The sequence below is a fragment of the Drosophila suzukii genome, chromosome X (assembly GCF_043229965.1).
Source record: "Drosophila suzukii chromosome X, CBGP_Dsuzu_IsoJpt1.0, whole genome shotgun sequence".
In the NCBI taxonomy this organism is placed as follows: Eukaryota; Metazoa; Arthropoda; class Insecta; order Diptera; family Drosophilidae; genus Drosophila; species Drosophila suzukii.
Window position 1 is genome coordinate 13,541,325 of NC_092084.1, and position 26,941 is coordinate 13,568,265.

At 39.2% G+C, this 26,941-nt stretch overlaps 1 protein-coding gene across 1 annotated transcript in view; it reads left to right on the top strand.

The window, feature by feature from the left end:
- The window catches only part of nAChRalpha3 (nicotinic Acetylcholine Receptor alpha3), a 108,494-nt gene that overhangs the window by 50,428 nt on the left and 31,125 nt on the right, over positions 1-26,941 (top strand). Inside the window, exon 3 of the mRNA XM_036820618.3 lies at positions 1,635-2,339. Coding sequence (XP_036676513.1) covers positions 2,285-2,339 — 55 coding nt within the window. The 5' untranslated portion in view covers positions 1,635-2,284. The remainder of the gene's footprint in view (positions 1-1,634; positions 2,340-26,941) is intronic.

A 26,941-nucleotide genomic window follows, 5' to 3' on the forward strand; every position in this document is an offset into this window, starting at 1 on the left:
AGTATCTTCTCTTTCGTTAAAAAATGTATATATATTTCCATCTTTAAACTTAGGATTTAAAAGTAATTTTCTATAATATCACAGATATGTCACTGGTGTGTTAAGAGGGTTAAATATTTGACAGCGTCATATGGGAAAAATGCTTTGGGGTGAGGGTGGTGATGGGGGCAAGGTGGGAAGGTCATGCACACTCTTATGACATTTTCTTAAATTACTTCCGAAAACCTTTTCACGCCCTCGCTGAATTGCTCATTCATGCCACTCCCCCACCTGCCACCACCGCCCCCTTTTCACATATTTCCCACGCCCCCCCACCCTTCCACCCACCTTTCACATTTTTCCCACGGTCCCCCCTTCACATTTTTCACACGTCTCTCACCTTTGCAACCCCTCATTTCGTTCAAGTGGCGACTTAAAGTCGCCCTAATTGAATTGCGCAATAATGTAGCAACTTTTCAGGGGCACTTTTTTTTTTTTTAATTCACCATAACTTTGAAGTACATTTTTCCCATGAATTAAATTAGGAAAATGGCTCTGGTAACGATTTAAAGGACAGCTTTTCTTAAATGGCTGAAAATGTTACACAATTGTCTGAACTTTAAGAGGCATTGTACGCCATCAATGTCATGTCATGTTTATTTATTCCAAGCACCGCATGACAACTTTGCTCCTGGGAGATAAATCAAGTTCAAAGGTGACAGCAGGAAATTTCAAGGATAACCTATCGATTTTCATGGGCAATAATTTTGATTAGAATTTATATAATGAGGGAGCCATCGTTAAGTCACTACATTCTATTTAAGTCTTAAATATTTAATTTTACCAAATAAAAGAGGTCAAAGGACCTTACAAATTAAAGTTGGTCCATCACTCAGCCACTCAAAGGACTTTTTGAGATTATCCCAACTCGTAAAAAAAAGGGACACTCGCGCTCGTCAAGTCTCTTGCAGAGTTATTAATTAAATTAACAGATCCCAAGGAGGCTGCTTCGAAGAACAAAAACTTTGGGCGAGAATGCCACGGGTTACCTTTTGGATCCGGGGTAAATGAATTACGCAAAATTAGCAATTAAAATTCACAAAATGTTTGCGGCCCACGACTCGAGAAATTCTCCATTCTAATGTATACAGATATAAGCATTTCAAACAATCCAATTTGGGTCAGCGGCAAGAGCAGAAAATTAGAATTAAAATCAATTTGCATAAACAGAAAAATAAGAAAAGTCCTGAGAGGGAAAAAATATATCAGGGACTCGCTGCTGGGATTGAAAACTTTATTGTACTTCGAATGCAAAGCGGATGAGCTGGGCTAAGAAAATGTCCAAGAAAAAATAAAAGAAGCTCTAAGCCTAATAAATCACAAGCAAATTTTCTTATGTCACTTGGTTTTTTCTAAATACAAAATATTTTGAGAAATTACAATGGCTTGAAAAAGTTCTTATTTCTATTTTTTCTCTACTGGTTTATTCTACATCTTTATATATTAAATAAGTATATACGTTCTTGAATTACTTTTGGGGTGTGAAAGTTTCCCCGTCCTTTGATAAATTCCCACACATACATTGCCCCAACGAAATGAAAAGAATTTTTTTGTTTTTTAATGAAAACACTAATTAAATGTGTCCTTTCTTCCAGGACTTTCTTCGCTCTACCTATCCCTCTTCCCTTTTCCACCCTTCGCGGAACAAAGAACAGATGGAGGAGGAGCGCAGGAATGAGGCGATGTGAAGCAAAAGGACAACGAGGACAACAAGGAGCAAAGCCAAGGCAAAACCGGGAGGAGGCCACCCAAAAAAGGAGAACATACATTTGAAGAATTTTAATCGAAAACTGCCAAGAAACAAATATATTTACAAATATATTTATATACCTAGTAAACCAAAAAAAACGTACATACATTAATAGAATATATAGATATATATATATATATAGAGAGAGAAGAAATATGTTATATTTACTATGAAGTCAAGGGGCATGGAAGCAATACCCAGAATAATAATCGATGTAAATAAATGCTGCCAATTCGAGGACACTGAGAATTAAAACCGCAACTGAGATGCATAAAACGCACAACAAAAATAATAACAAACCGCAACACATGAAGAAAAAGTTCACTTTTCCCGCGACAGCTGCGCCTGCGCCCTAAAAACTTTATAAAACACTATCGGTCCTGGATATATATATCAGCAAATAGGAGAAAAGATTGGAGCCGCCAGAAGGGGATTATATATAGGGCAGATCCACCACCGCAGCACGGGCAGAAAAAGCGTGCAGAGGGAAATGAGATGAAGTGGTTTCAAGTGACCATAGATATGATTCTTGTGCTTTCATTTATATCAAGTAAGTGGCTCGTATTTATTAGCCTCGACCCAATCTTGTTTGGCCTACCCACTCATCTAGCATTCCCCATCCTGAAACTCAAACCCGAATCCGAATCCGAAGCCGAGTCCTATGCCCCGCCACCGAATCCCCTCGATTCGAGTGCCATTCAAACAAAGCCCGTCGACGGCAAGGACTCGCAACACAGCGCAACACAACACAGCCCGGCACACAAAACAATCGCATGACATTCGCCCAACATCCTCTCAACACTCAAAACATTCTCCAAGTTCCGCCGGCTTTGGACCCCTCGAAGCGCCACCCATGAACCCCCCCCCTGCCCCTCGAAAACCCCCTCGATTCTGCGTATCCGTGTGTCCATTGAGGCGCTCGAGTGTTCTGAGTTAGTTATGGGGGCGGACAAACGTGCACTCGGAAAATAGTTGGCCTAATATATGCGTAAATTAAAAAAAAAGAAAGACAAGCAGCCACAGAGAAAAAAATTTATAAGATTTAAAGATCATTTTAATGAAATACGGTTTCAGTTCTATCTATATAGGGGGCATATCACTTTTATATGTCCGCTAGCTTGTTTTTTGCTCTCTTTTTCTGTTTCAGAGAGTATCTAATATTGCTTCATTGCTCTCACAAAGTGTAATTTTAGGCACTATCTCTCTCTTATCTCTTTTCTTTCGTCTGTATTCTGCGTTTTTTTTCTGTGTAGCTTTGATTGATATAGCCCATGGGCAAAAACATTTTCTGAAGATCATCTCTATGGTTTCTTTTTATATATTTGTTTTTTTCTATTACCAAAACAAAGTAGAATTTTAATTTAAGTGTACTAATAATGTAAAAAATTAAGTATATCAAGGGATAACAGAGATATGATCCTAAATAAATGTTTTATATAATATACATTAATATATATATATCTATATTAATAGATAGAGATTTGATCCTTAATTACTGGTTTATATAATATATATTAATATATATAAATATCTATCTAATACAATTTTTTCTGCGTGTTTTGACCAAGTGGGGCAGCCAAACAATCGGTGGCCAGGAATGCTGGGATGATGAGGATCCTGCTGGGGATTTCCAGGACCGAGGTTAGCTGTTATTGTCCGTGCCAGGCTTTATTGCCAAAGCTTAATTTGGATTTTGGCAATTGCCACAGAAAGAACACAAAACAGTCACACTGACGGCTACAGCAAAAAAAGAAGGAATAACAAATGAAACAAAAAATAAAATCACTTGATATAAACGATTGGGAATTGGGATTAATGCAATCGCTAGAGAACGTAGTCGAAAATGTGGCTACCCTTCATATACAATTAATTTAGAATTCCAAAAAGGCCAAAAAAAACAGAAAAAATAAAGAAATACAAATTAAGCCAAGGATTCCGACCTATAAAAATTTGAAAAATTGTAATTTTATTTTTTGTGGCTTACCCAAACCAGTAACCCTAAACTGACCGTTTTTTGCGAAGGTCGATTGGTGAGTTTCGGGAACTTGCTATTGTCGAAAGGTGGACGGACATTTGGTTGGCTTGAAATGGAAAGTGGCTAGGACGTAACAGGATGAGTTGGCTAATGCAGCCGAAAAAGGACGAAGGACAATGGTCCGGCTGCCCCTTCGTTTTCACCACTGGCTTCGGGTTTTTGGTCTCAGTTTCAGATTCAGTTTCAGTTTTAGTTCTATTTGGCGTCCGCAAAATGAGGCCGCAGCTTTGTATCTGTATCTGTGCCCCCGTATCTGTATCTGTCTGCGTATCCAGCTATGTACGTGTGTGTGTGTGTGTGGCTGCATAGCCGAAACTGGCACAAGGCAGTGCCACGCCCACAATCAAAGCAGCCGCCCCCCCACTTCTTGGCCACCAACGCATTGATTGCGAACTGAGCCTGCCCTTTTCCGCCCCCCATATCCCTCTTGGATTTTTTCTATATAGTTTTCTACCCAACCGACCACCCACTTTTGGGCCGGCCAACGCCTTTTGTGCGTGTTTTTCCGATTTGATTTTCCATTTTTTATGCGCATCGCGTCGCGACGCGTCACCAAGGCCAGCCTTTAAGCCAGCATTTAATGGGTCCACCCACCATTTATTCACTGTATTCACTTTCACCGCCCGCCTTTCCCCAATTCCAAATCGAAGGCTCGCAAGAGAAAGCGTTCCGCTTTTTTTTTTGCCACAGCAATTTGGTAGTTTTTTCAAGCACCACCGAGATCCTTGACAGCAACATATGTGCTGTGCGACAACTATTTGTAAAATAAAATAAATAGAACACGCATTAATCACCATTGAAACATTTTATACGAAATGGGAAGCAAGTCTAGAGTAAATCAAGTTGGTAAATAACAAGTTCACAAAACCATTTCGTTAGTTACAAAAAAAATCATCAAATAGCATATAATATATTGTGAGGGTTTTTTTGTTTGTATTTTTTGATTTGCAGTCTTGTAGCTGAGGAATAAGTACGATATTTGTGTTGGACAATTAGGGCTACTTACCATGTCTCAAACATCCTTGGCTGAACTGAAAGAGAGAGAACAAACAAAAAAATAATAGATGGAACAAGGGCGAAGTACAAAATAAGCACTGCGAGGGTAAACATAAATCTCGAAATTTGTTTTGGGGCGCACTGTTCGTTCATTCTTCTTAAACAAGCATTGAATTTCTTTCGATTTAAAAAGCCATAAATTGCGCTCGAAAAGCTTCCTGGCTGTCTGCTGACTGGCCTTAGGGCCGCAACCGAGGAGTTTGGCAGTGTGGGGATCCCCGGAACCGCCAAAGACCCCCTGAAAACCCCCGAAAACCCCCCCCAAAAAAAACCCCAAGCGAAACCGAATCAGAGAGCAGCGCCCAAAAGCGGGCAACACAATTTTTCATGTCATCATTTTTCGGGGGGCCAAGGCATCGGGCAAACATAAATATAAATGGCAGTAAAGCACGCCCAAAGCGAGAAAGAGAGGGGCAGACAGGGACATAGAGAGAGAGGGAGAGAGAGAGAGGGCAGAGCCACCAACACATATGCACTGCCATCAATGGCCGCTGCAAATGGCTGCTAATGCAGCTGCATCAGCCGAAGACGAAGAAGCAGCCACGCTCCAGTTTCCGCTTTGTGGCCATTAAACGGGCCACACACACACACTCACACGTATACGCACTCACACTCACACAGCTGCACTCACACGTACACCGAGAAATATCAATTTCAAAATAAATAGTAGCAAGGCACGGGCATATATAACGATTAAAATATAATACGAAAACACTGGCAGAAATATACATTTTTTTTTTGATAAAATATCACTTGACTAACATTATTTTTTGTATTATTAAAATTCCAAATACAGAACTTGTTTAGCTCAATTTAATAATAAAAATTTAATAAGCGATGACTCAAACAATATTTTTAATTATCCAACCGGAGCAATTAATACAAAAAGTCTACACCTATTTAAAAATGTATCACTCAAGTAACTTTTTATTGGATAATTTCAATTTTTAATAAAAAATGTTCAATGCAGGTGATTTAAATCATTAAATTAAACTTAATTTTAATGATAGTTCCATAAATATTTAAATATCACACACCTTATTGCTGATCAAGATCAAGATCTATTTAGAGATATATGTATATTACTCAAGTAACTTTTTCATATTGGATCATTTAGGTTTTAAATAATTATTGATTTAAATCAATTTAATTTCTAGGATAAATATATAAAAACATATATAATAACCAAACATTCCCCCAAATTACAATAGATATTTGTGTGAATTTTTCCGCTCTTTGTCCTATTAAACTGCCTAGGTGATTTTTCTCAGTGCAATAGAAGATAGCCTGGCCAGGAGAGTGCATCTAACGCCCTCTTTTTCTCTTAGCCTCAAACGACAGACGACATCAAGCCCATTTCCACAGCTTCGTTTTCGTTTTCCACTGCCCCCTCCTTTGGTCCCCTACTTACTTATTCCATGACTTCTTATTTCAAACGGCGGGTCAAAGGGCAAACTATAACTTTGCGGCATATATTACACACAAAATGTGTCTTGCCCTCCAACGGTATACTTCATTGGGTTGATAAATTCATTGCATGTTTTTATAAAGAATTTCGCAAATGATGTACAATAAATTGCACTTTGAGTTTGTTTTGCGACCATGAGGATTTTATTTACTAGTTGTGGACCTCAAAGAAATGAGTTGAATCTATTGGAAAATGTAAACCATAAAAATTGTAGTGTTATTTATTTGATATACTTATGGGAAAAGATGTAACGTTAGTGTAAATTTAAAGTTTGTTTTTATTAAATAAATTTAATTTGTAGATAATAACAAAACTCTATATAAAAAGCATTTTCAGAAAAATATACTCCGCAAAAAGGAAGTATTAAAATTAAAAAAAAAAAACAACTTGAATATGTTGCAGACAAGTTAATAATCGAAGTATTTTTATTATTTTTTGATGACTCCGCAAAAAGGGTATTAAAATATCGCCATTGTTCGTCCGTTAACATTGTAGCTTCGTATAATTTTTCACTTCCAACCACTTTATCTACTGCGATACTAATGTCCTCCAACGCCCATTATCCCCTTGCCCCCCTCGCGTCCTTCGCTAATGCAATTGCCACGCCCCTGCGGCTGCACTTACGTGGCGCTAATATAGAAAAGTGAAGTGCCACCGACAACGTTGACGATGGGAACGATGACGACAACTACAACAACACCGACAACTACAGCAACAACGACGATGGCACTTGCAAAAATGGGGCGTGTCGACGCCCTACTCGAGTCACCAAGCACTGAGAGAAAAAATTGAAATCTTACTAAAAAAGGGTTTCGATATTGGATATACTTTAAGTGGACTGAAAGTTCCTAGATACCTATATAAATACTTTTTAAATAATATTATTGAATTCATTTGATACCAAAATCAATTGATGTCTTGCTTTGGCAGTGATCTCTAACAAGCTTACATTTTCTAAGGGTATAAATACTTTTTTCTATAAAAATCTGGCAATTCTTAAAAGTTTCAATATATGATGTCTTTCCTTTTTATTTTTTATAGAAATAATTTTACAAGGACTTTTTAAAACCGAAGATTTTTTAAAAATTCATTGACCTTATAAGTAAGCAATTAGTCCGTTAATTCATTTTTCCGTATAGTTATATTATATCAATATGGTGATTTATATCATATGATGATTTAAAAACATATCAATTTAACGTAGAACTAAGTATAAATAATTTTATTGACTACAAGGCTTGGGGAACAACCTATTCAATAATAGATTTATTTGTTTGATAATATTTTCCTGTCTAACTGAGATTTCTCTCAGTGCATCAGTAAGTGAGTGAGCTGCAGAACACCCACTTTTTGCTGAGGCAGTGCGGCAAATTCACTGCAGCGGCGTCGGGAGAAGTGGCAGCTGTGGGAACAGGAGCGTTTGGTCTGTCGTCGTCTCCATGGCCACGGCGTCCATCGTTTGTCCTTCGTTCGACGTCTGGGTTGCTGGGCTGTTGGGCTGCTCGGCTGATGGGTTGCCTCAAGTGGAGCCACCACTGCCATCCAGTTACCCAGTATCTAGCCGCCACAATCCGAGAATCCGAGAATCGGAGAACCCAAGGGTCTGGCCGGCAAGGAGACCGGTGGAGGAGACAAGGAGTGGGAGCGGGAGCGGGAGCGGGAATTTGGGTCACCATCCTCGACGGTGACTGCAATTTTTTGGCATGATTCATGACCGCACCATGGCAATGTCGTCCTCGTCGTCTACGCGCGACTTAACACACACAAAAAGTGCCACAGACACATGCACCAAGCACTGAGAGAAATCTAGCAAGCTTAGAAAAAAATTCTCTGTATTATTACTACTAAAAAAATGCATTGTATTACTTTCTTAATTACCATATTATTTGATTTTATTATAAGTGGAATTTAAATTAAATATGTTTGAAGGCTAGGAAATCCAAAGCAGATGTAGACTTCATCATGATTTTTCAAAATGATATAATAGACAATAGCAATTTTCCTCAGTGACAATCTGAAGTGGAGTCTGGGGAGAGACAGACGCTCGGAAGCCTGCGGCATCCTTCGGTCGGTCAATGTGTTTGGGTGCTCGCCACAATGGGCGTCCTCTCCACTTGCGAAGGAGTAAAGGAGCGAAGGATATATGTATGCACCTACATATATACGGATGTAGAGAGTTGCTCAAACAGCGATAACTCCGTGTCGCACACGGCATTCAACGCACTCGGTACTCGGCAAAACCAACCAACCACCCCACCAACTTTCCAGTTTATTCCTTATCCCAGAATCCGGCGACATAAATCCTTTTCAGGCCAGATCAGCGGAGTGATACTGATCTTTCGTAAGAGTCTCTCACATAAATAATGAAGCAATTTCATTCACTTAAGGCCATACGACACTTGCTTATGTTTCGACTATAAGGGGGGGATTTATTTTAAATTTATATATGATATCATATTTATAATGATATCTAATTTTTAAAGAGTTTTTTAGCCAATTCAAAGTCTCTAGAAATCGTATTTTAAGAAAACGATTTCACAAAAAGTTTGACATCTAATTAGAACATACCAGGAAACAGATATACTATAGGATTCCATGACTCATAAAATAAATCCAACAAGTGAGTCCAAATTACCGGGATAGCAACAATATTAATAATAAACCACATTTAAAGAACAATATGAAAGTGATTCAATTAAGTAATATCCCTAGTCCTTTGGCCTTCATGAAAATTAATTTCCCCGATTTCAAATTTAGCTTTCAATCAAGATCAAATCATATTTCAGAGGAGAAACAAATAAAGCGATGGAAGGCAAATAGCATCGATTGCTTATCAGTCGGCGATTATCAAACTCCATTCTTCGCTCGTTTATCCTTTGTTTATCGCTCTGGTTATTGACTGAAAGTATTGCATTACCCGTCCCCTTACCACATCGCCCATCGCCCATCTCCCATCGCTTTATATCATTTGCAATTTATTGAAATTGCTCGAAGCCAGCGGACTCGGGACTTTCCCATTTTCTTTTTTTTTTTTCTTTCTTGCTTTCTTTATTTTTCTGTGCAGATTTTGCATCGTAAATTCGCCACGTGCTGCCATTGTCTGGAGCCCGATTTTCCACTATCCCACCATCCCACCACCCCCACATTCTCCTTGTGCATTTTCCTTTTGGCTCCCATTGTTATTGAAAATTGATGAACACCCCCGTACTTATATTGCAAGGATATCGGGAGAGATTAGCGGGTCGGGGGTTGCTGCTCCCTCTCTCTCTCCAAGTGAAAGTGCTGGCAAAATTATTGCCGACTGCATCTTCGGGCTGTAAATCAAGCGAAAGTGAAAATCGCCAGCGAAAAAGAAAAAACTTTTCCCCCCCCCCTCTGCCAAACGAAAATGCAAAGTGGGAAAAAGTGCAGAAACCAGCTGGATTTGCCCTCCATTTGCATTTCGCCAGAGAAATTTTCTTGCCTATTTGCCTCATTGAAATGCGATCGCACTTTCACGGTCAAAATTTAAATAGACACTCGGCGCAGCTGGAAAATCGAGCTGGAAAAGTGGGCGTGACAAAGGTAAAAGCTAGAGAGAGAGGCTCGGAAAAGTTGCCAGAGATTATGGCCTGAGTTCATGATTAATTCATGGTAAGCGTTATTGGTGGACTTTCTGCTCTGCTCACTGCAAACTTTAAGTTCCCGAACATCGATAAATAATTTGCTAGCTAATATAGGGGCCGCAAAGTTTAAGTTAAGTCTGAGAATAATAACTACCAAGTTGGGTTTGGTTCAATTAAGGCAGTCAATTTACTACATTACTATTTACTATTACTATTACATTTACCAATACAGATAGTTAAGTAACTCATATTAAAAATTTGATGGGTTAGGAACTATTATATTGGTCAATTTTACCTATAAGTTGTTTTGCGTGTATATGTCAACTATTTTGTTTAATAAATCTTAAAATTTCCTAAATCCTTAATCCTTAACATTAAACTAATGGATTAAAGATACTTTATAACCTTTCAAAATGATCAAAAATATAAATATAACCTTCTTCATTGCCTTTTAACCAAAGTAAAAGATGATGAAAAAGCAGGCTATTGGTTACTTCAAATTGAACTGATTGATGCATGAAAATCAGTGGAGAGTAAAAACTTTGACAAGTTCGCAGGGCTTATCGATCGTATTGTCCATCAGCAAGTGCATATCTCTAGTGCAACTTTGGACCTTGGTTCCTGGTGTCCCAAAGTCCCGATGTCCTGATGTCCCGATGTCCTGGTGTCCCAGTTCTTCGCCTGCTGCTCCTTTACAAGCGCAAAAAGCCATTGAAAAGTTTTCAGCTCTTAAGTACACTTGCCCTTTGCCACCAGGCATCTCTCAACCAGGAACCCGTAACCCTTGGAACCCCCGGTATCCCTAGAACCCCGTACACCCCATCAGCGGCCCCTGTGTGTGGGCCTTAATAAACTTTTCAAATGCATGATTGATGATGTTGCCTCTTGCCGCGGCAACATGAAAGTTTTTGATGGCATTCTGTAAACGAGTCGCGTCCGCGAACGCGGCGCTAATTGTTGTTTTGCGAAATGCGCCAAATGTAATTACACAAATGAGAATGCAGATCGGGCAAATGGAAAATGGGGAAATGGTTGCACTCCGAATGTGTTGACAAATTTTTGATTGGAGATTTTCGTTGGATGTGTGTGGGGGGGGAAATCGGGGGGAAATGCTCATTTAATAGATAATGCCCGTGATTGATGTCGCAGGCCTTAACCCCATTTGGTTGCCAACAAAGTTGATGGTTTGTGGATGGGCCACAGAGATTGGATTAGGGATCATCGGTTGCGAATCCCATAGAGACTGATTACCGGCCGACAAACAATGACTATAATTTGGCCCACACAATCGTTTGTTCCGTCACAAAGTTAATTGGGACTGGCATGCACGAGATGTCAATCGATTTACTTGAATCGCTTTCGATTATGACGATAAATAAATGAAATGACGCCAAATGGAAATGGTGGGCCACGTTTCTGGGCCACAAGCTGTATATTTTCATGAATTTTGGTGATAAAACATTTTTGCTTACCTTTAGATTTGAATTAAGCCCTGCTTTTAATTTAAATCTTGATATAAAAGCCTTTCGATTATTTTTGAATTTTTATATAATACTTTTTCGATTATTTTTTCCGATTATCGAATAGTTCAATACACATATGTATCTTTATTAAATCACCAGAGATTTTGTAGCCCCTTTTATAATCTCTCCCACATGTAAGTGACACTTTCTGCCCGATTAAGAAGTGGGCGTGGCATGCCAAAATGCCATTTGGCCGAGAATTAGGTTAGTTGGCTCTTTGACTTCAATGGCCAGTGGGTGGTGGGTGGATATATTTGTGGGAGGATGTGGGTGGTGGTGGCTGGACGACAGCGAGTGTTTTGATAAATGAAGTTGTTGTCGCTATTTCAGTTGCAGTTGCTGTTTCCATTTTCCCCGCCCTGCCCCGGCACTTTTCCACCAGTTTTCCTGGCCAACATTAATGTTGGCCAGTTTGCCAAATGAGCCTGGGGGGGTGGTGAAAAATGGCCAGGATGAGGCGGAGGACACTTGAAAATTTTTAAGCTGCGACAAAAGAATTTTCGCAAGGCAAGGCAAGGAAGTATGACAACAAACCGCAACAAACACACACCCAAAAAAAAAAACAGGGGAAACCTGCAAAACGAGGCGAATAAGAAGGAGCACAACTGACTTTGGCGGAAATGGCAGAGCTTTCTTCCTCTTTTCCATCATTTGTACTCCATTTTGCTTCTTTTTTTTTTATTTGGCTGCCGTTGTCCTTCCTGCTGCAGCTGAAAATTGCATTTATCTTGAAGTTTGAGTTTCCTTCTTGGTTATTTATTTACTTACTTTTTTCGCTACTCGCAATTCCTTCTGTGGCACACACACACATACTCATCCGCCCACAAGGGAAAATAAAAATTGCATGTTGCCTTCTCTTAGGCTGATTTTATGCAATTTGCTGCCAAGCGACATTTGAGAAAGCCTTACGAAAGACAATCCCAGCATGGAGTACAGTGCGTTGCAGGACAATAAACTTAAAAAAAACTGGTCAAAGCAAACTAGTAATATAAAATATTAGATTTGTAATATAGAAAGAACAAAAAAAAATATTTAAACAAATTTAATATTTTAGATAAATGTTTTAAATAGATAAATATCAACCCATTACTATATTATTTTTATGATCCTCCATTTTCTTAGGTTTATTTTCCTTATTTATATAAAAATTATATTTTAATAGGTTCTAGGTTGATTAAGATTTTGATGATCCCCCAGATAAATTACACTTTCGAGTCGCACTGTACTTTCCCCTGACTTTGCCAACTTTCCTTCCCTTTCCCTCACAGCAGGTCATGCATTTTTCATATCTGTTGTGCATATGTGTGAATATATATTCGAGTAATCCTCTCGGGAATCGCTGGCGGTGCCTGGAATGCCCCACCTGAGCCACCTGCTGCCTTTTGTTGCATTAACCTTTGCATAATTTGATGGCTTCACTTCGGCTGCACTCGCATCTGCCATGAAAGAGCCAGCCAAAGGCAAGTGAATGAATTCAAACGCACTGAAGACGCACAAAGTTGTCCAAAGTTTTCGCCCCAGAGCAAGTGCCGAATGCAGGGATTACTCTATAGTCTGATAAGATCATGAGGATTTGTAGCTCATTCCAAGTTTATTTCGCTCTGGGTGAGAAACTTGCGTGCAAAGTGAATTTGCAGCTCTACGGTTCCCCAACTAACAGTTCGCTTAAATATTTCCCATAATTTCCCCAGGCCAAGTTTAGCACTTTAATTTAATTTCAACTCATTTCGTTTGCTGGACGGGCGACGATGAGAATGAAACTAAACATACACAGGGAGAAAAGGTGTTGCTAGAATTTATGTTTAAAAGAAAAACATTTTTTTATGATATTACTAAACTTAACAAATTTTAATAAATATATTTTCTAAATAATAAGGACACATAAACCTTAATATATGTGAAATATATACATCTATTTTGTAAATTAAACTTCATATTTACCAATAAATCCTTCCTAAAATCCACTGGTTTTTCCCAGTGCTGTTGACGAAGGGTGAAAAAAAGTGTTGCCTACATTCGCGGGCCGTGGCCAAAATCACCGCCAAAGCAGGCCAAATCCTGGCACAGGAGCCATGGAGCGGAGGAGCTGGCGAGCTGCGAGATGCCGGAGGAGCAGCACTCAACGCTCCTTGGGGCCTCATGCATATTCAAAGAGCATTTCATGAACTCATAAGCACGCCACTCACACTTCCCAACCTCACACTAAAGCCAAACGCCCGGAGGTCCTGCAGCACGAGTCCTTCCACCCGTTACCACCTTCCCAACCATCTCACCAAACCCCACACCGCATCAAGGTGTCCGTGTCAATGGTAGTGGGCCAGCCAGGATCTGAGGTTACAGTGATGCCTGGAAGGTGGGGTCGCGTGGGTGGGAACTTTCGGTGGGTGGGATTACCACTGCTCTGGGGGTCATTGGTCAGCTTCCAGTTTCAGTTAAGTGGTTCGTCCGCCCAACAGCAATACACCCGGGCTCTTGGGGATTTTTGACACTCTCTATATGTATGTGGATATCCTGCGAAACGAGTTGCAATGATCGGTGCAAGTTAATGGAATATTTCACTTAAGGGGTATTTCCTTGGCACAACTTTATGTGGATACAATGCTATCAGCTTTAAAGCGAATATGATTAAACATCACTAGAATACTACTTTGTCTCAAGCAATGGTCATTTACAGGTTGCATTCCCCACTTCTGTACTATTCTCCAGCCAACCCTGCTATAATATAGATATGATGGCTGCCATAAGCTCACTCACCACTCAGATATGATAATAGTGTGTCATAAATATGGCCATTCTATGTTTAACATTATTGGTCCGATTTGTGGCTACTCAAGGAAACGTAGAAGAAATGGTCGAGTGTATGTGGGGAATTTATTAGCCACTAACCGCTGCACTTAGGATCTGGACACATCCAAGGACTTGTGCTCCCTCAGCTCCTTTAGCTCCTCGGTCCGGTGCAAATGAAATATGAATAACGCAATAAAAACGTCTTCCCAATGTGACAGTGAGTGTGTGTGTGTGTGGCCCAAGAAGTTGTGACATCCGGATACAATTTGCATCCCAACTGCACTACCCCTTCCACAACCCCTTCCAAACCCCTTCCCACTTCCACACATGAATGGCTGCGCATAAAGTGACAGTTACATTTGTCGTTCGCTGCGTGCCCAGTAAACCAAGCAACTGTGGCAGTAACCAGTTGCCAGTAACCATTTGCCATTTACCAGTTACCAGTAAGCCAGTCAGCACACAGAGAGAAAATGTGTAAAGTAACCCAGTCAAGATCTGTAAACTGTAAGCTGATATAACAAAAAAATCATAAGATCTTCAAGATCTCCAACTGATTTTTATAGAATTTTTCTAACTAAAGAAGTCAAGATTTTTAAAAAATCCAATAATGTTTTTAATACAAAATTAAAAAATAAAAGAAAATATTTAAAAATCCATTATATAAAACCTAAATTTAATCTCAAGAATCTAATGAAACAAAAGCTTGACTCATTTTTTCGTGATGACCCTTAAATAAAACATATTTTTTTCTTGGTGTAAAAGTTTTAGCTGCAAATACATCTGCCAGATACTCAGATACTTTGCTCCTGATACATCCACCATCTAGTTTCTCTCCCTGCATTTCAGTTTCAGCCAGAGATAAGGATTGGGCCATGACGTTGATGGTTTTGCATACGCTTAATGCAAAGTGGTGGGGGGAGGGGGTGACCCAGAAGGGGGGGCCAGGGGCGGCGCTAAGTAGTAAAAAGGGGGACATGTTAGTGGATTGTCGGTTTCTGCGACGGGTTACGGACTTTACCTTCCACCATTTGTATTTGTTTATCAAAGCGCGAACTTTTTGCAGCACCCCTCACTTCCGAGTTCTGTACAAATTTGTTACCAGCTGCACTTGAGAGCTCGTATGCATCCGTATCTCTATCTGTATCTGCAGCTCTGTCTGCATCTGTATCTGTGTAGCTTGCAGTTCAATCTTCAGCTCTGTGACGCATTGCATTTTACGGCTCTCAAACTCGTACACCCCCACCTCCCCAGAGTCTGTATGTTATTACTACATTTTCAGCATTTTCTTTTTTTTAACTTTTTGTGCTTTCCTTGTTGTATTTTTCCAATGTCAGCAGAAACTGTCAACCGTTGGAAAATTTCTGGAGTGCTGCAGCAGCCAGCCTTTGTTTGCGTTGGGGATTATGGGTGCCGTATGGGTTATAGCTTCCTGTTCGCTGGGGTGATCTTTAATTACACAGAAAACGGGTCTGCATATATGCAGATGAAGATGGAAAAAATGCAAGAGAAAATACCATTTCACTTTTTGTCAACTTTATGCAGCGTATGTAAAAATACAAATAAATAGGTTCTTTAAGGGAGGATTCTCATCCAGCAGCCAAAAAACAAATTTTTCTAGGCTTGAATGGCATTTCGGATTTTAGTCGAAAAATACTCTTTTTCTTTGTGGTTTTTCAATCATCTTTCGGCCAAACAAAGGCGTACAGCTAAAAGACCGACTGTTTTGAGCAGCTTACTTCAATTGCTATCGATCCCTATCATTTAAAGGAAAATTTATTTTTTGACAAATTTTTTCATTTTTTGTAAGGGGGTACCTCGGTTTTTTTTGGGATTCAGATCTGGTCAAAAATACTCATTTTTTAGTGGTTTTTCAGTCGTAGTTTAGCCAAATCAAAACGTACAGCTAAAAGACCGACAGTTTTGAGCAGCTTGCTTCAATTGCTATCGATCCCTATCATTTTAAGGAAAATTTATTTTTTGACAAATTTTTTCATTTTTTGTAAGGGGGTACCTCGGTTTTTTTTGGGATTCAGATTTTGGTCAAAAATACACATTTTTTAGTGGTTTTTCAGTCGTAGTTTAGCCAAATCAAAACGTACAGCTAAAAGACCGACTGTTTTGAGCAGCTTGCTTCGATTGCTATCGATCCCTATCATTTTAAGTAAAATTTATTTTTTGACAAATTTTTTCATTTTTTGTAAGGGGGTACCTCGGTTTTTTTTGGGATTCAGATTTTGGTCAAAAATACACATTTTTTAGTGGTTTTTCAGTCGTAGTTTAGCCAAATCAAGGCGTACAGCTAAAAGACCGACTGTTTTGAGCAGCTTGCTTCAATTGCTATCGATCCCTATCATTTTAGGGAAAATTTATTTTTTGACAAATTTTTTCATTTTTTGTAAGGGGGTACCTCGGTTTTTTTTGGGATTCAGATTTTGGTCAAAAATACACATTTTTTAGTGGTTTTTCAGTCGTAGTTTAGCCAAATCAAGGCGTACAGCTAAAAGACCGACTGTTTTGAGCAGCTTGCTTCAATTGCTATCGATCCCTATCATTTTAGGGAAAATTTATTTTTTGACAAATTTTTTCATTTTTTGTAAGGGGGTACCACGGTTTTTTTTGGGATTCAGATTTTGGTCAAAAATACACATTTTTTAGTGGTTTTTCAGTCGTAGTTTAGCCAAATCAAAACGTAGAGCTAAAAGACCGAATGTTTCGAGCAGCTTGCTTCAATTGCTATCGATCCCTATCATTTTAAGGAAAATTTATTTTTTGACAAATTTTTTCATTTTTTGTAAGGGGGTACCTCGGTTTTTTTTGGGATTCAGATTTTGGTCAAAAATACACATTTTTTAGTGGTTTTTCAGTCGTAGTTTAGCCAAATCAAGGCGTACAGCTAAAAGACCGACTGTTTTGAGCAGCTTGCTTCAATTGCTATCGATCCCTATCATTTTAGGGAAAATTTATTTTTTGACAAATTTTTTCATTTTTTGTAAGGGGGTACCTCGGTTTTTTTTGGGATTCAGATTTTGGTCAAAAATATACATTTTTTAGTGGTTTTTCAGTCGTAGTTTAGCCAAATCAAAACGTAGAGCTAAAAGACCGAATGTTTTGAGCAGCTTGCTTCAATTGCTATCGATCCCTATCATTTTAGGGAAAATTTATTTTTTGACAAATTTTTTCATTTTTTGTAAGGGGGTACCTCGGTTTTTTTTGGGATTCAGATTTTGGTCAAAAATACACATTTTTTAGTGGTTTTTCAGTCGTAGTTTAGCCAAATCAAGGCGTACAGCTAAAAGACCGACTGTTTTGAGCAGCTTGCTTCAATTGCTATCGATCCCTATCATTTTAGGGAAAATTTATTTTTTGACAAATTTTTTCATTTTTTGTAAGGGGGTACCTCGGTTTTTTTTGGGATTCAGATTTTGGTCAAAAATACACATTTTTTAGTGGTTTTTCAGTCGTAGTTTAGCCAAATCAAAACGTAGAGCTAAAAGACCGACTGTTTCGAGCAGCTTGCTTCAATTGCTATCGATCCCTATCATTTTAAGGAAAATTTATTTTTTGACAAATTTTTTCATTTTTTGTAAGGGGGTACCTCGGTTTTTTTTAGGATTCAGATTTTGGTCAAAAATACACATTTTTGAGTGGTTTTTCAATTGCAGTTTTTAAAGTAAAACTGTAACAAAAGTTCGCATTATTCATGACGCTTTCTTAATCGTTTCTTAGCCAAATCAAAGAGTACAGCTAAGATATCGACTGCCCTGAACAGTTTAAATCCCAAGATAAAAATTTACATCCTTTTCCGGACTTTTATATTGTTGACCAATTGTCACATTTTCTCATGCAGATTTTAATACATCTTACAATAATTTGTATTACTATGTTGTTTATTATACAGCCATTAAAACGAGAGGTAAAGGAGAACTTAAGTTAAATGGAATCAAATACAATGTTTCGCACCACGTCAGTTTTATAGCTTTGCTGCCTTTGCATATTTATAGCTCCTTTCTGAGTCTCTGCCCATTCCAATCGCTTGCCGTTTTCCTGTCATCGATGGCAGTTGCCTTTTCATTGGGTCTTGAGCACTGACAGTTAACCAATTGCAATCTGAACTTGAAGATCCCCACGTCCTTTTGCCACCGATTGTTAACCGCCAATTGCTCATTTGTCTTCCGGTTGTTCCTGCTCGCGAATGTGTGTGCGTGTGGCGTCATTTAAAAGCCACAAAGTGCGGGGCAAACAAATCAATTTGCCATAATCATCAAGTAACGGGAGAAGCGGATGGCAGTGAAAGTGAGAGCCGCCAGTAAATGACCCCCTGAACCCCCCAGAACCTTTGAACCCCTGTCCAACCGGCTGAAAAAGGCGCTGAGTGACAAGCTGGATGCGTTCGCCATTTTCAGTAGCTGCCTCAATGCAATTACACCCTTAAATGCACTGTAAAAAATAAATGGAATAAAAACCTTCAAAAGATTGAATAAAAATTACATGATTTCTGTTTTTGTTTTTTTTTCAAAACTTATATATTTAGTTAAATTATTTAAACAATATTTAAATAATCATTAAAAGTAAAAAATTTTTTGAACTTTTAGAATCTAAGAGGTCCAAGTAATTTATGTATTTTATAGATTTTGAGTTTTTAAAACAACACAAATTGGTATTTATTGCGATTTATAGATTTCGGGGAGCTGTCTTAAGAACTACAAATATTTTTTCAGTGTACCAGTGGCGCCTCAGATGTGGGCCACGTGAATTGGCCGCTTCCCGTTTGCAAAAGGGAGAGGGGAATGTAAAGGAAAAGGGATGGAGAGACACGAATTCGCAATTAAGTGATTTTATGGTCGCGTATTTCAATTTATTGCCAATCGAGCGTTGCCAATCTGCCACCCTCGAAAACTCCACTCTTCGAGAGAGATTTTCCCCAGCCTTTTTCCCCACATGGCTGTGTTGACACTGACATGAATGTGTGAGTGTGTGTGTGTGTGTGGGGGGGGGGGGGGGAGAAAAAGGAAAAGCTAGAGCAAGAGAAGGAAAACCGGAATGAGCCGAGGGAAAGCCGGAGGAAAGCGGACTCCAGCGCAAAGCTTTCTTTCAACATTAAGCGATATTAGATTTATAGCACACACACACGCACAGATATCGCGTCATCATCATCGCCATCTTTTTACTGCTGTCGCTGCCGCTGTCAATGGCTGCACTTCCGTTTCCGTTTCGGGACTGCCTCTGTGTGCGTGTGCCTTTTGCCTGTGCCCGTGCGTTTGTGTATTTTATCTTGTCAGCGAAAGCGAGGCGACTTGATTACGTTGCCATTTGCTTGAAATACACTCGGAACACACGCACACCCACTTGCAGTTGGTGCAGATGGGATCACAGGGATATATGTTATATCAATTTTGCAATGCAGCTGCACAGAACTTTTGATTATTTTCACAAAGGAAATGCAATATAGGAAGGGAAAAATCAAAAACTCATGCAAAGTTTTATAATACATATACGTTTAACTAACTTTAAGGATCATACATACAAAATATTTATTATAAATATAAGTATAATATAATATACATAATATAATATAAATATTTATAAATTCCAAAAACAATAGCATACTTTTCCTATAATTTGTATGCCACTGTATGGCATAATAGTGTGTATATATATATAAGTTCGCACTCTTGTATTCCCCAGTGAATCCAACTGAGCCCTGTAAAACTTTCGACATAACACATGCTCCCCCAAACCCCTCCCTTTCCCCAACCACAAGTTCCTTTCTGTATTGAAGTGGATGCAATCGGATTATTATATCACAAAGGATGGAGCAAGTATGCGGACCCCAGGGCCAAATGAGACCTCATTAAAAACTAACCTCAAGAATATTAGCACAGCTTAATGCAACTGATGCGAAAGTTTTGTCAATATTTTTACTAACCAATTATGTAGTTTAAATGAATAGAAATGTTTGTGATAAAAATAAAAAAAAATGTAAGACCCTCAACATGGGAAATTCTGCACATTGTATAGCTTTTCTAGGGCTTATTTATTGTTATTGGTTAGATGAAAGCTTTTATTTGCTGCTCGAACTCATTAAACCTTTATAAAGAATATGATTTCTTAAACATTAATTTGGGACCTCATTTCAGGTCCTTCGCATTGTTCTCCGCGGCTGCCTGCTATGGCATTCCTTTGTGCCAAAGTAATCAGCTTTCGTTTGCCTTCCAGCTAAGTGAGCTAGAAATGCGAAAACAAAAGTGTAGGTGGTGGGCCAAAGGTTAGGTTTTCACATAAATGCTGAAAATGTTTCATGCTTTTCGCGTGTCAATGATGCCAAACGCACACAGTCACATGGCGAGTCCTGCCGGAGGCGGAGTGGAAAGGGGCGTGGCCCGACTCCCACAATTCCAATAAGGCCAAAGACTAGCGGATTTTGTTTGCGCATACCCTAGCTTACAGTCTGAATACTTTTAGTCCTAGATACCATATAAATATAATCAATACATTAATAAATTTTGATACTTTCGGAAAATATCTTTCTAACTTTTAACAGTTATTAAATAATTGTATAACTATAAAAATAATATAATAAAGTTTATCCACTTATCTTAAAAGATCTACTTATAATACTATTTTTATGATGATCTGATGTCTGATTGAACTTCAAAGCACTAAATAAATTCTTATATCCAAACATAGACTTAATTTAATACCCCTCATTACTGAATTGTTAAAAATTTAATTAAATAGTTAGGTTTTTTTTTTTTTGCTTAGATATAATATTTTTGATATTGATGTTTTTAAATATGATGCTAGTTTCCCAAAGAGCATATGCGATTTGTGTTGTTGTGTACATATTTAAAGCACTTTTGCTGGCTTTGCTCGTTAGAAATGCGTTAGCTGTGCCCTCTGCCCCCCTTTTTCCGCTTTTCCATCCCCATTCCCATTTTCCCGTTCCCATTTTTCCGTTCACCATTTTCCGTTTCGAGTGTGCGTGTCGGCGACATTTCCTACTTCCGTTTTCCGCCGCTCTTCAAGTTCCTTGCACTGAAATCTGATCTACCCCGCGGCTCCTCGAACATTCGGCATTTTTTCGGCCATCCTAGGGAACTCCCGATTCGTTTTGACACATTGACAGAGGAGCCAGATGGTATTTAAGGTTTGGGGGGGCCTTCTGCCTTCTGGTAATTCCTGTTCGTTTTTTGACGCATGGCCATAAAAAATGATGATGGGGATCATGCACGTGCTCTACGCTCAATTCATCAGGTTGCAACACCTACAAAACGAATGAAATTTGGTATTTCAAATGGGATGAGTTCGTATGGGGTGGTATGGGGGGGGGTATTTGGTATTGGGTGTTGGATACTGGGTGTTTTTGGTATCCCAAGTGTGGGGGCTAGTTGATGGGCATCGCCTGACACTTGGCAAAAATATTGCCATTTAAGCTTCGGACGCAGCGTTTACGCCCCTGACAGGAGCAGCATGGATATGACGATGACTGGCGGAGGAAAAGCTTGGAAAATGGTGTGGAAAGTGGGGGGGGGGGGAAATCGGGGGGACCGAGGAAACTGGCACAGGGTGTCAGTTAGTGAATGATTGCATTCGTTTGCATTTGATGGCCATGTAATTGTTCATATCACCGGGAATATATCAAACTGGATGCCCCAATTTCCACACGGAATGCAAAAAAGCAGTGGAAAAGTGGTTAAAGCTATTGGAAAAATGAGTGGTCCACTGAAAATTAATCACACATTTTAACCCATTCTAATAATTTATCAATACCACTATTTTGGTAGGCACTATATTTTTAAATAATATTAAAAAAGTACCATAATGGTCCTATTAAATCCATTATTATGAATACTTTACTTTTCAATTTGATTCAAAAAATCGTTAGAAATTTTGTGGCATCCTAGAAAAATTTGCAAAAATTCCATCTATTACAGACATTTAAATTAAACTTTCTGAGTGCCCTTAAATATAACCATTTTTTGTTTTTCTCGGCTTTATCTGCCTGCCAAAACCGAGAAGCCTCCTGGAATACAAAAAGGCACACACATGTGGCTTGGTCAGCACTTTCGCTTGGGTTTTCACCCAGTTTTCTGCTGTGGCATCTTCGTGGGTCACTTGCTCCGCCCCCCCCCCCCAAAAAAAAAACCCAAAAAAAATAGAAGAAAAACCCGGGAAACAACTAACAAAATTATTCATTTTATATTTACACAGTAGCTGTCTACTTCGCTTTTCCCCGTTTTTCCTGCGTATTTTCATCTGCAATTTGTTTCTTTCTTTTGGCTGTTTTTTCTCCCCCTTTTTTTTTGTTACTGTTTTATTGGTGGAATGTGTGGAACGTGTTTGTGTTGCCCAATGTGCGTGCCACCTGCCTTTGCACCTGCAGACGCCTCTGGCCAAAAAAAGGGGGGGCGATAGCTATAGCGGTTCGAGGGTTAACAAAACGAGGCCAGTTTGTCACCCACATTCGAACCGTTCGCATTGTTTGGCCGCAACCCCCTTAACCCTTGGCAGACCCCCCTTTTGGCTGGCAGCATTTCATTATTCATACGCCCCGTTGGCCCTCCACTGCAGTTGCAAATGCACCAAAAGCCGGGACTGCTCTCTTTTTTCCCATTTTGCTGCACTGCAAGTTCAGTCAGCCGAAAAACACGATCAGATCGGTCCTGAATCAACCCATTTAATCAGAAACAATAGAATGAGAGGCTTTAAATAATATTTCTTATAATATTTGATTTTATATGATGTATATAAATTTGTAATATCCCTGAAAACTTGCAGTAAATTCAGTTTGATGAAAGCTGCGGCATTACGTATACGCAAAGTGGGCTTAGGGTTCTTACTCTCTAATTACGCGACTTAGCTGCCGCCTTTAATTAGCTGCTGTCAGTGGGCGTGGCTGGTTATATACTTATACACACACACAAAGAAACCTCATAACGAGGGAAATTCGCAAGTGGCTGCGATGGAATGGGAAAAGTTTCCTTGCAACGGGCGAAAAGGGCGAAATTTCACTCAAAAATATTTATATATATATATGTTCCAGAAAACTCCGCTGAAGCAGCTGCATCATTGCCACCCACCAGGATTCACCTGTTTTTCCGCTTTTCCCTCAATTCTTTTTCAACTTCGCCTCGCCCTTTTTTTAACCCCCCTCTCTCCCTTTTTTTATTTTGCTTACTCAACTGCAAAAGGCGAATGCAATTTTTGTGTAAACAACGCCATAAATTCCAATAGAACTAAACAACAAAACGTTTGGCATTGGCAGACAAGGCCGAAGCCAAAGGCGCGGGGGGTTGCAGGGAGTGGGCGGTGTAGAAAGGAAAAGCGAGTGGAAAAGCGGAAAAGCAGGGCGGCTTCAATAGCCCAAGAAAGAGCTGAAATTATCATGAAAATGCTGCTTCGGTTATTCGCTTATTCTTTGTTGAAGTTGGTTTTGGTTGAGCGCTGCAAATTTACACGCAATTATTGTGAATGAATGCACAGCCAAAGGGAAATGCCCACTGGAAAATTTAAGGTGGAAAAAATGTAGGAAAAGCCCTTTGTCATCTGAGAGTTAAGATGCCTTTTCTACGCTTAAAAGGTTGGAAATAAATTTTATTTGCAAAATAAATGTTAATAAAGAAGTTTTAAATCTGTATATCTACCTTTCTTTTGGTGATTTCTCTTTGGTTATTCACAACAAATTGACAGCAATTCTCAATTTATTGCACTACCCATTTAGGGATTTTTCCACAGCCGACTTACAGCTGCGAAACGCACTGTCCACATGCTCTCTTATTCATTAATACCATCGTCACAGCAATGAAAGGAACAAAAGGATCGGGAGTAAACTAATCAGAAGTTCATGGCACATTTGGAAAACCCCAAATGTGTGTGGATGGCCCAGTGTTATAACAACCGGATAGAACAGAATAGAGCTAAAATAATTATTTAGGAGTCAGAAACAGGATCTGAAAGTGTGGAAATGAAAATGGGGAAAAACAAAGGGGGAAAATACAGGAGAGTACAGGAAAATTGCATTTGGTCGGCAGCCAAAAGCACTGTGCTTTAATTAGAAGTCGAGGTCAGTCCAGAGACACTGAATCCCCAACCCCATTAATGTTTTGAATTCCAAACCGAATGGCACATAGTATTCGAATTGAAGTCGATCCCTTCGAATGCAAATTTAATTGTCCTTGGTCTTATCAATTAACAGGCAAAAGGCCAAGGAAATGTAAATTCTATCTGTCTAAATACAAAACAAATGTCTTTTGCTTATTTTTGAGTCGATACAAATATTATCAAAGGCTAATTTTGAAATTTCTTGAATATTATTTTAAAAAAAAAGGTACAAAAGATATACAAAATGCTGCTGGCCAGTGTAGACATGGCCATGAACACTTGTTTATGCGTGTTCATTTTTGTGTGTGCTTTTGACAATAAACACATTTACAAGTGCGGTGTTCGTTGGGGGAAAAACACGCAAAGCAATCATAAAATGTACTTTTTTGGCTACCTTAATGTGATTGTCATACACACACACACACACATACACCGGCAGTCGATTAACACCAACACACAGGCAAACAGCCGGCACACACATGTTTTTTGGGCAATATAAAGCATACGCCGCGTATGACGGGCCCAAGTCGAGCCCAACAAAAGCGGTCGCCGCAAAGGTCCGTTTAACTTAACGTTTCCCACGCGAGCCACAATCTGTGTGTATGAGTGTGGCACACACACTGGCACACTCGCACACCCACACAGTGTCGCATAAAAGTTTTACACCTTGCCAAATGAATAACCGAGTGCAAGTACACTCTGGAAAAATTAAGTCTAAAATTAAGAAACTCCTCGTAGCCTTTTTAAAATGTCAAATATTTGCTTAAGTATTTAAGATACTTTTCGATTAAACTTAAAATATTTCTCAGAGTGTAAATATTGCTTAAGTATCTAAGATACTTATCGATAAAGTATTCTTTAAAAGATATATGTTCTATAACCATTGACATGATTTCTAAAAATTATAATAATTAAACATAGCTTCACAATTCCTAGAAACTGAATTTTAAAAATATAAGGATAATTTTTTTACATTTTTATAATCTTTCAAAAATAAAATATGATTATTTTTGTGAGTGTATCGGGAATTCAGCTTCCACCATCCAGAATCCGCAGCCATGTGCTGCTCAAATTACTCGACGCCGTCTAACGGCCTCAAGGCTCGTTTAAGATGTTTAGGCCAGCCGCAAGATGTGGCCAAAAGTGAGTACACCAGATGGTAATGTCACTGGGTTTGGGTGGCCCAAAGTGGGGTAGGTCAATGCTAGTTAAGCACGCCCAAGAACAAAGAAGTTGAGGAAGGGATTGTCAGCCTTTGCTTACTGATTTCCCTAAGATTCATTATTTTATTTTAAGGCAAGTATTACTTATAAAAAAATAAGAAAGACAGTTCCATAAGTCATTAAAAAGTTACTTTAATACAACTTTTATTATTTATTCTTAAGGTTTTTAAATTTGTCACATTATTTCCCATATTAGATATTAAATACCGCATTTCGTTTCCATTATTTCCCCATTATGAATTCCATATTGGCTGTTGTGCAATTAAGGCATCACAGATTAAATTGATAATTTATATTTATTTGTTTGTTGTCAACTGACCGAAATTAGCAGCACCTAAACCCTAAAATCGGCCGCAATGATGCCCGGCTGGCAGCATAACCATTCGGGATTAGCCATTGCCATTAACATGGTTCGATTCTCCGAATACCCGAATACCCGAAATTCCCATTTCCCATTTCGGATTTCCCAATTTCCCAGTTTCCCAATTCCCCGACTCCCGGGAGACAAACCATACAGCATTATATATGCTCGCATTATGGTCATTGTGCTGCCCATCGTCTCCCTCCGACAAAGTCAATTAATGTGCGGGACATTAAATTAATGATATACGCCGATAGCCACGCCCCCCACTTCCCCCGCCCCCCTTTTGTGGGGCTAATCTGGCTGGGTCGCTCTGCTAATTAGCTTTCCGCCCGGGACCTTGGCAAAAAGAATAAACAGAACCACCAACATACTATATCATTATATGGGTGAAAACATCATGCAGAGAGAACGAGAGGATAATGGGTATGGGAAATCTTTTAATTGATTTATTTTCGCTTTGTCTGCGACTTTCGACAACATCTCCATTTCAATCCGGGCCCAGTAACTATTTTAATGCGCTTATATCCCAGCGACAGGCATTTTTATGCCCCATGTTATATAGTAATGATAAGCTGATTAGCGCAAGCCTCGCATAATGACATTGGCGACATTTTACAGCTGCCCCGTTCTGTACCCCCCACCCACCCACTAAGTATATCCATTTCCACATCTACATCTTCGTCTCCATCTCCGGCTCCCTTTCATTCCCATTCAAAATCAGATGCAGACTGGTGCCGATCCGGGCCAGGCTAAGCCAACCCCGCGGGCGGATGGCTGTCGCCCCCAGGCGAGGATGCCAATCAGGCTCTCGTTCTGATGCTCCTCGCTTTGCTTTGCATGTCAAACTACACGGCGAGAAATCACGAGGGAATAAAAAAAAATTTAAAAATATTTCATATATTTATAATCTTTATGGAACTTAAAAAGGAGGAATGTATATACAAAGTATTCAGTGTTGAACAACATCTATAAATCTATTGCTTTCCCAAG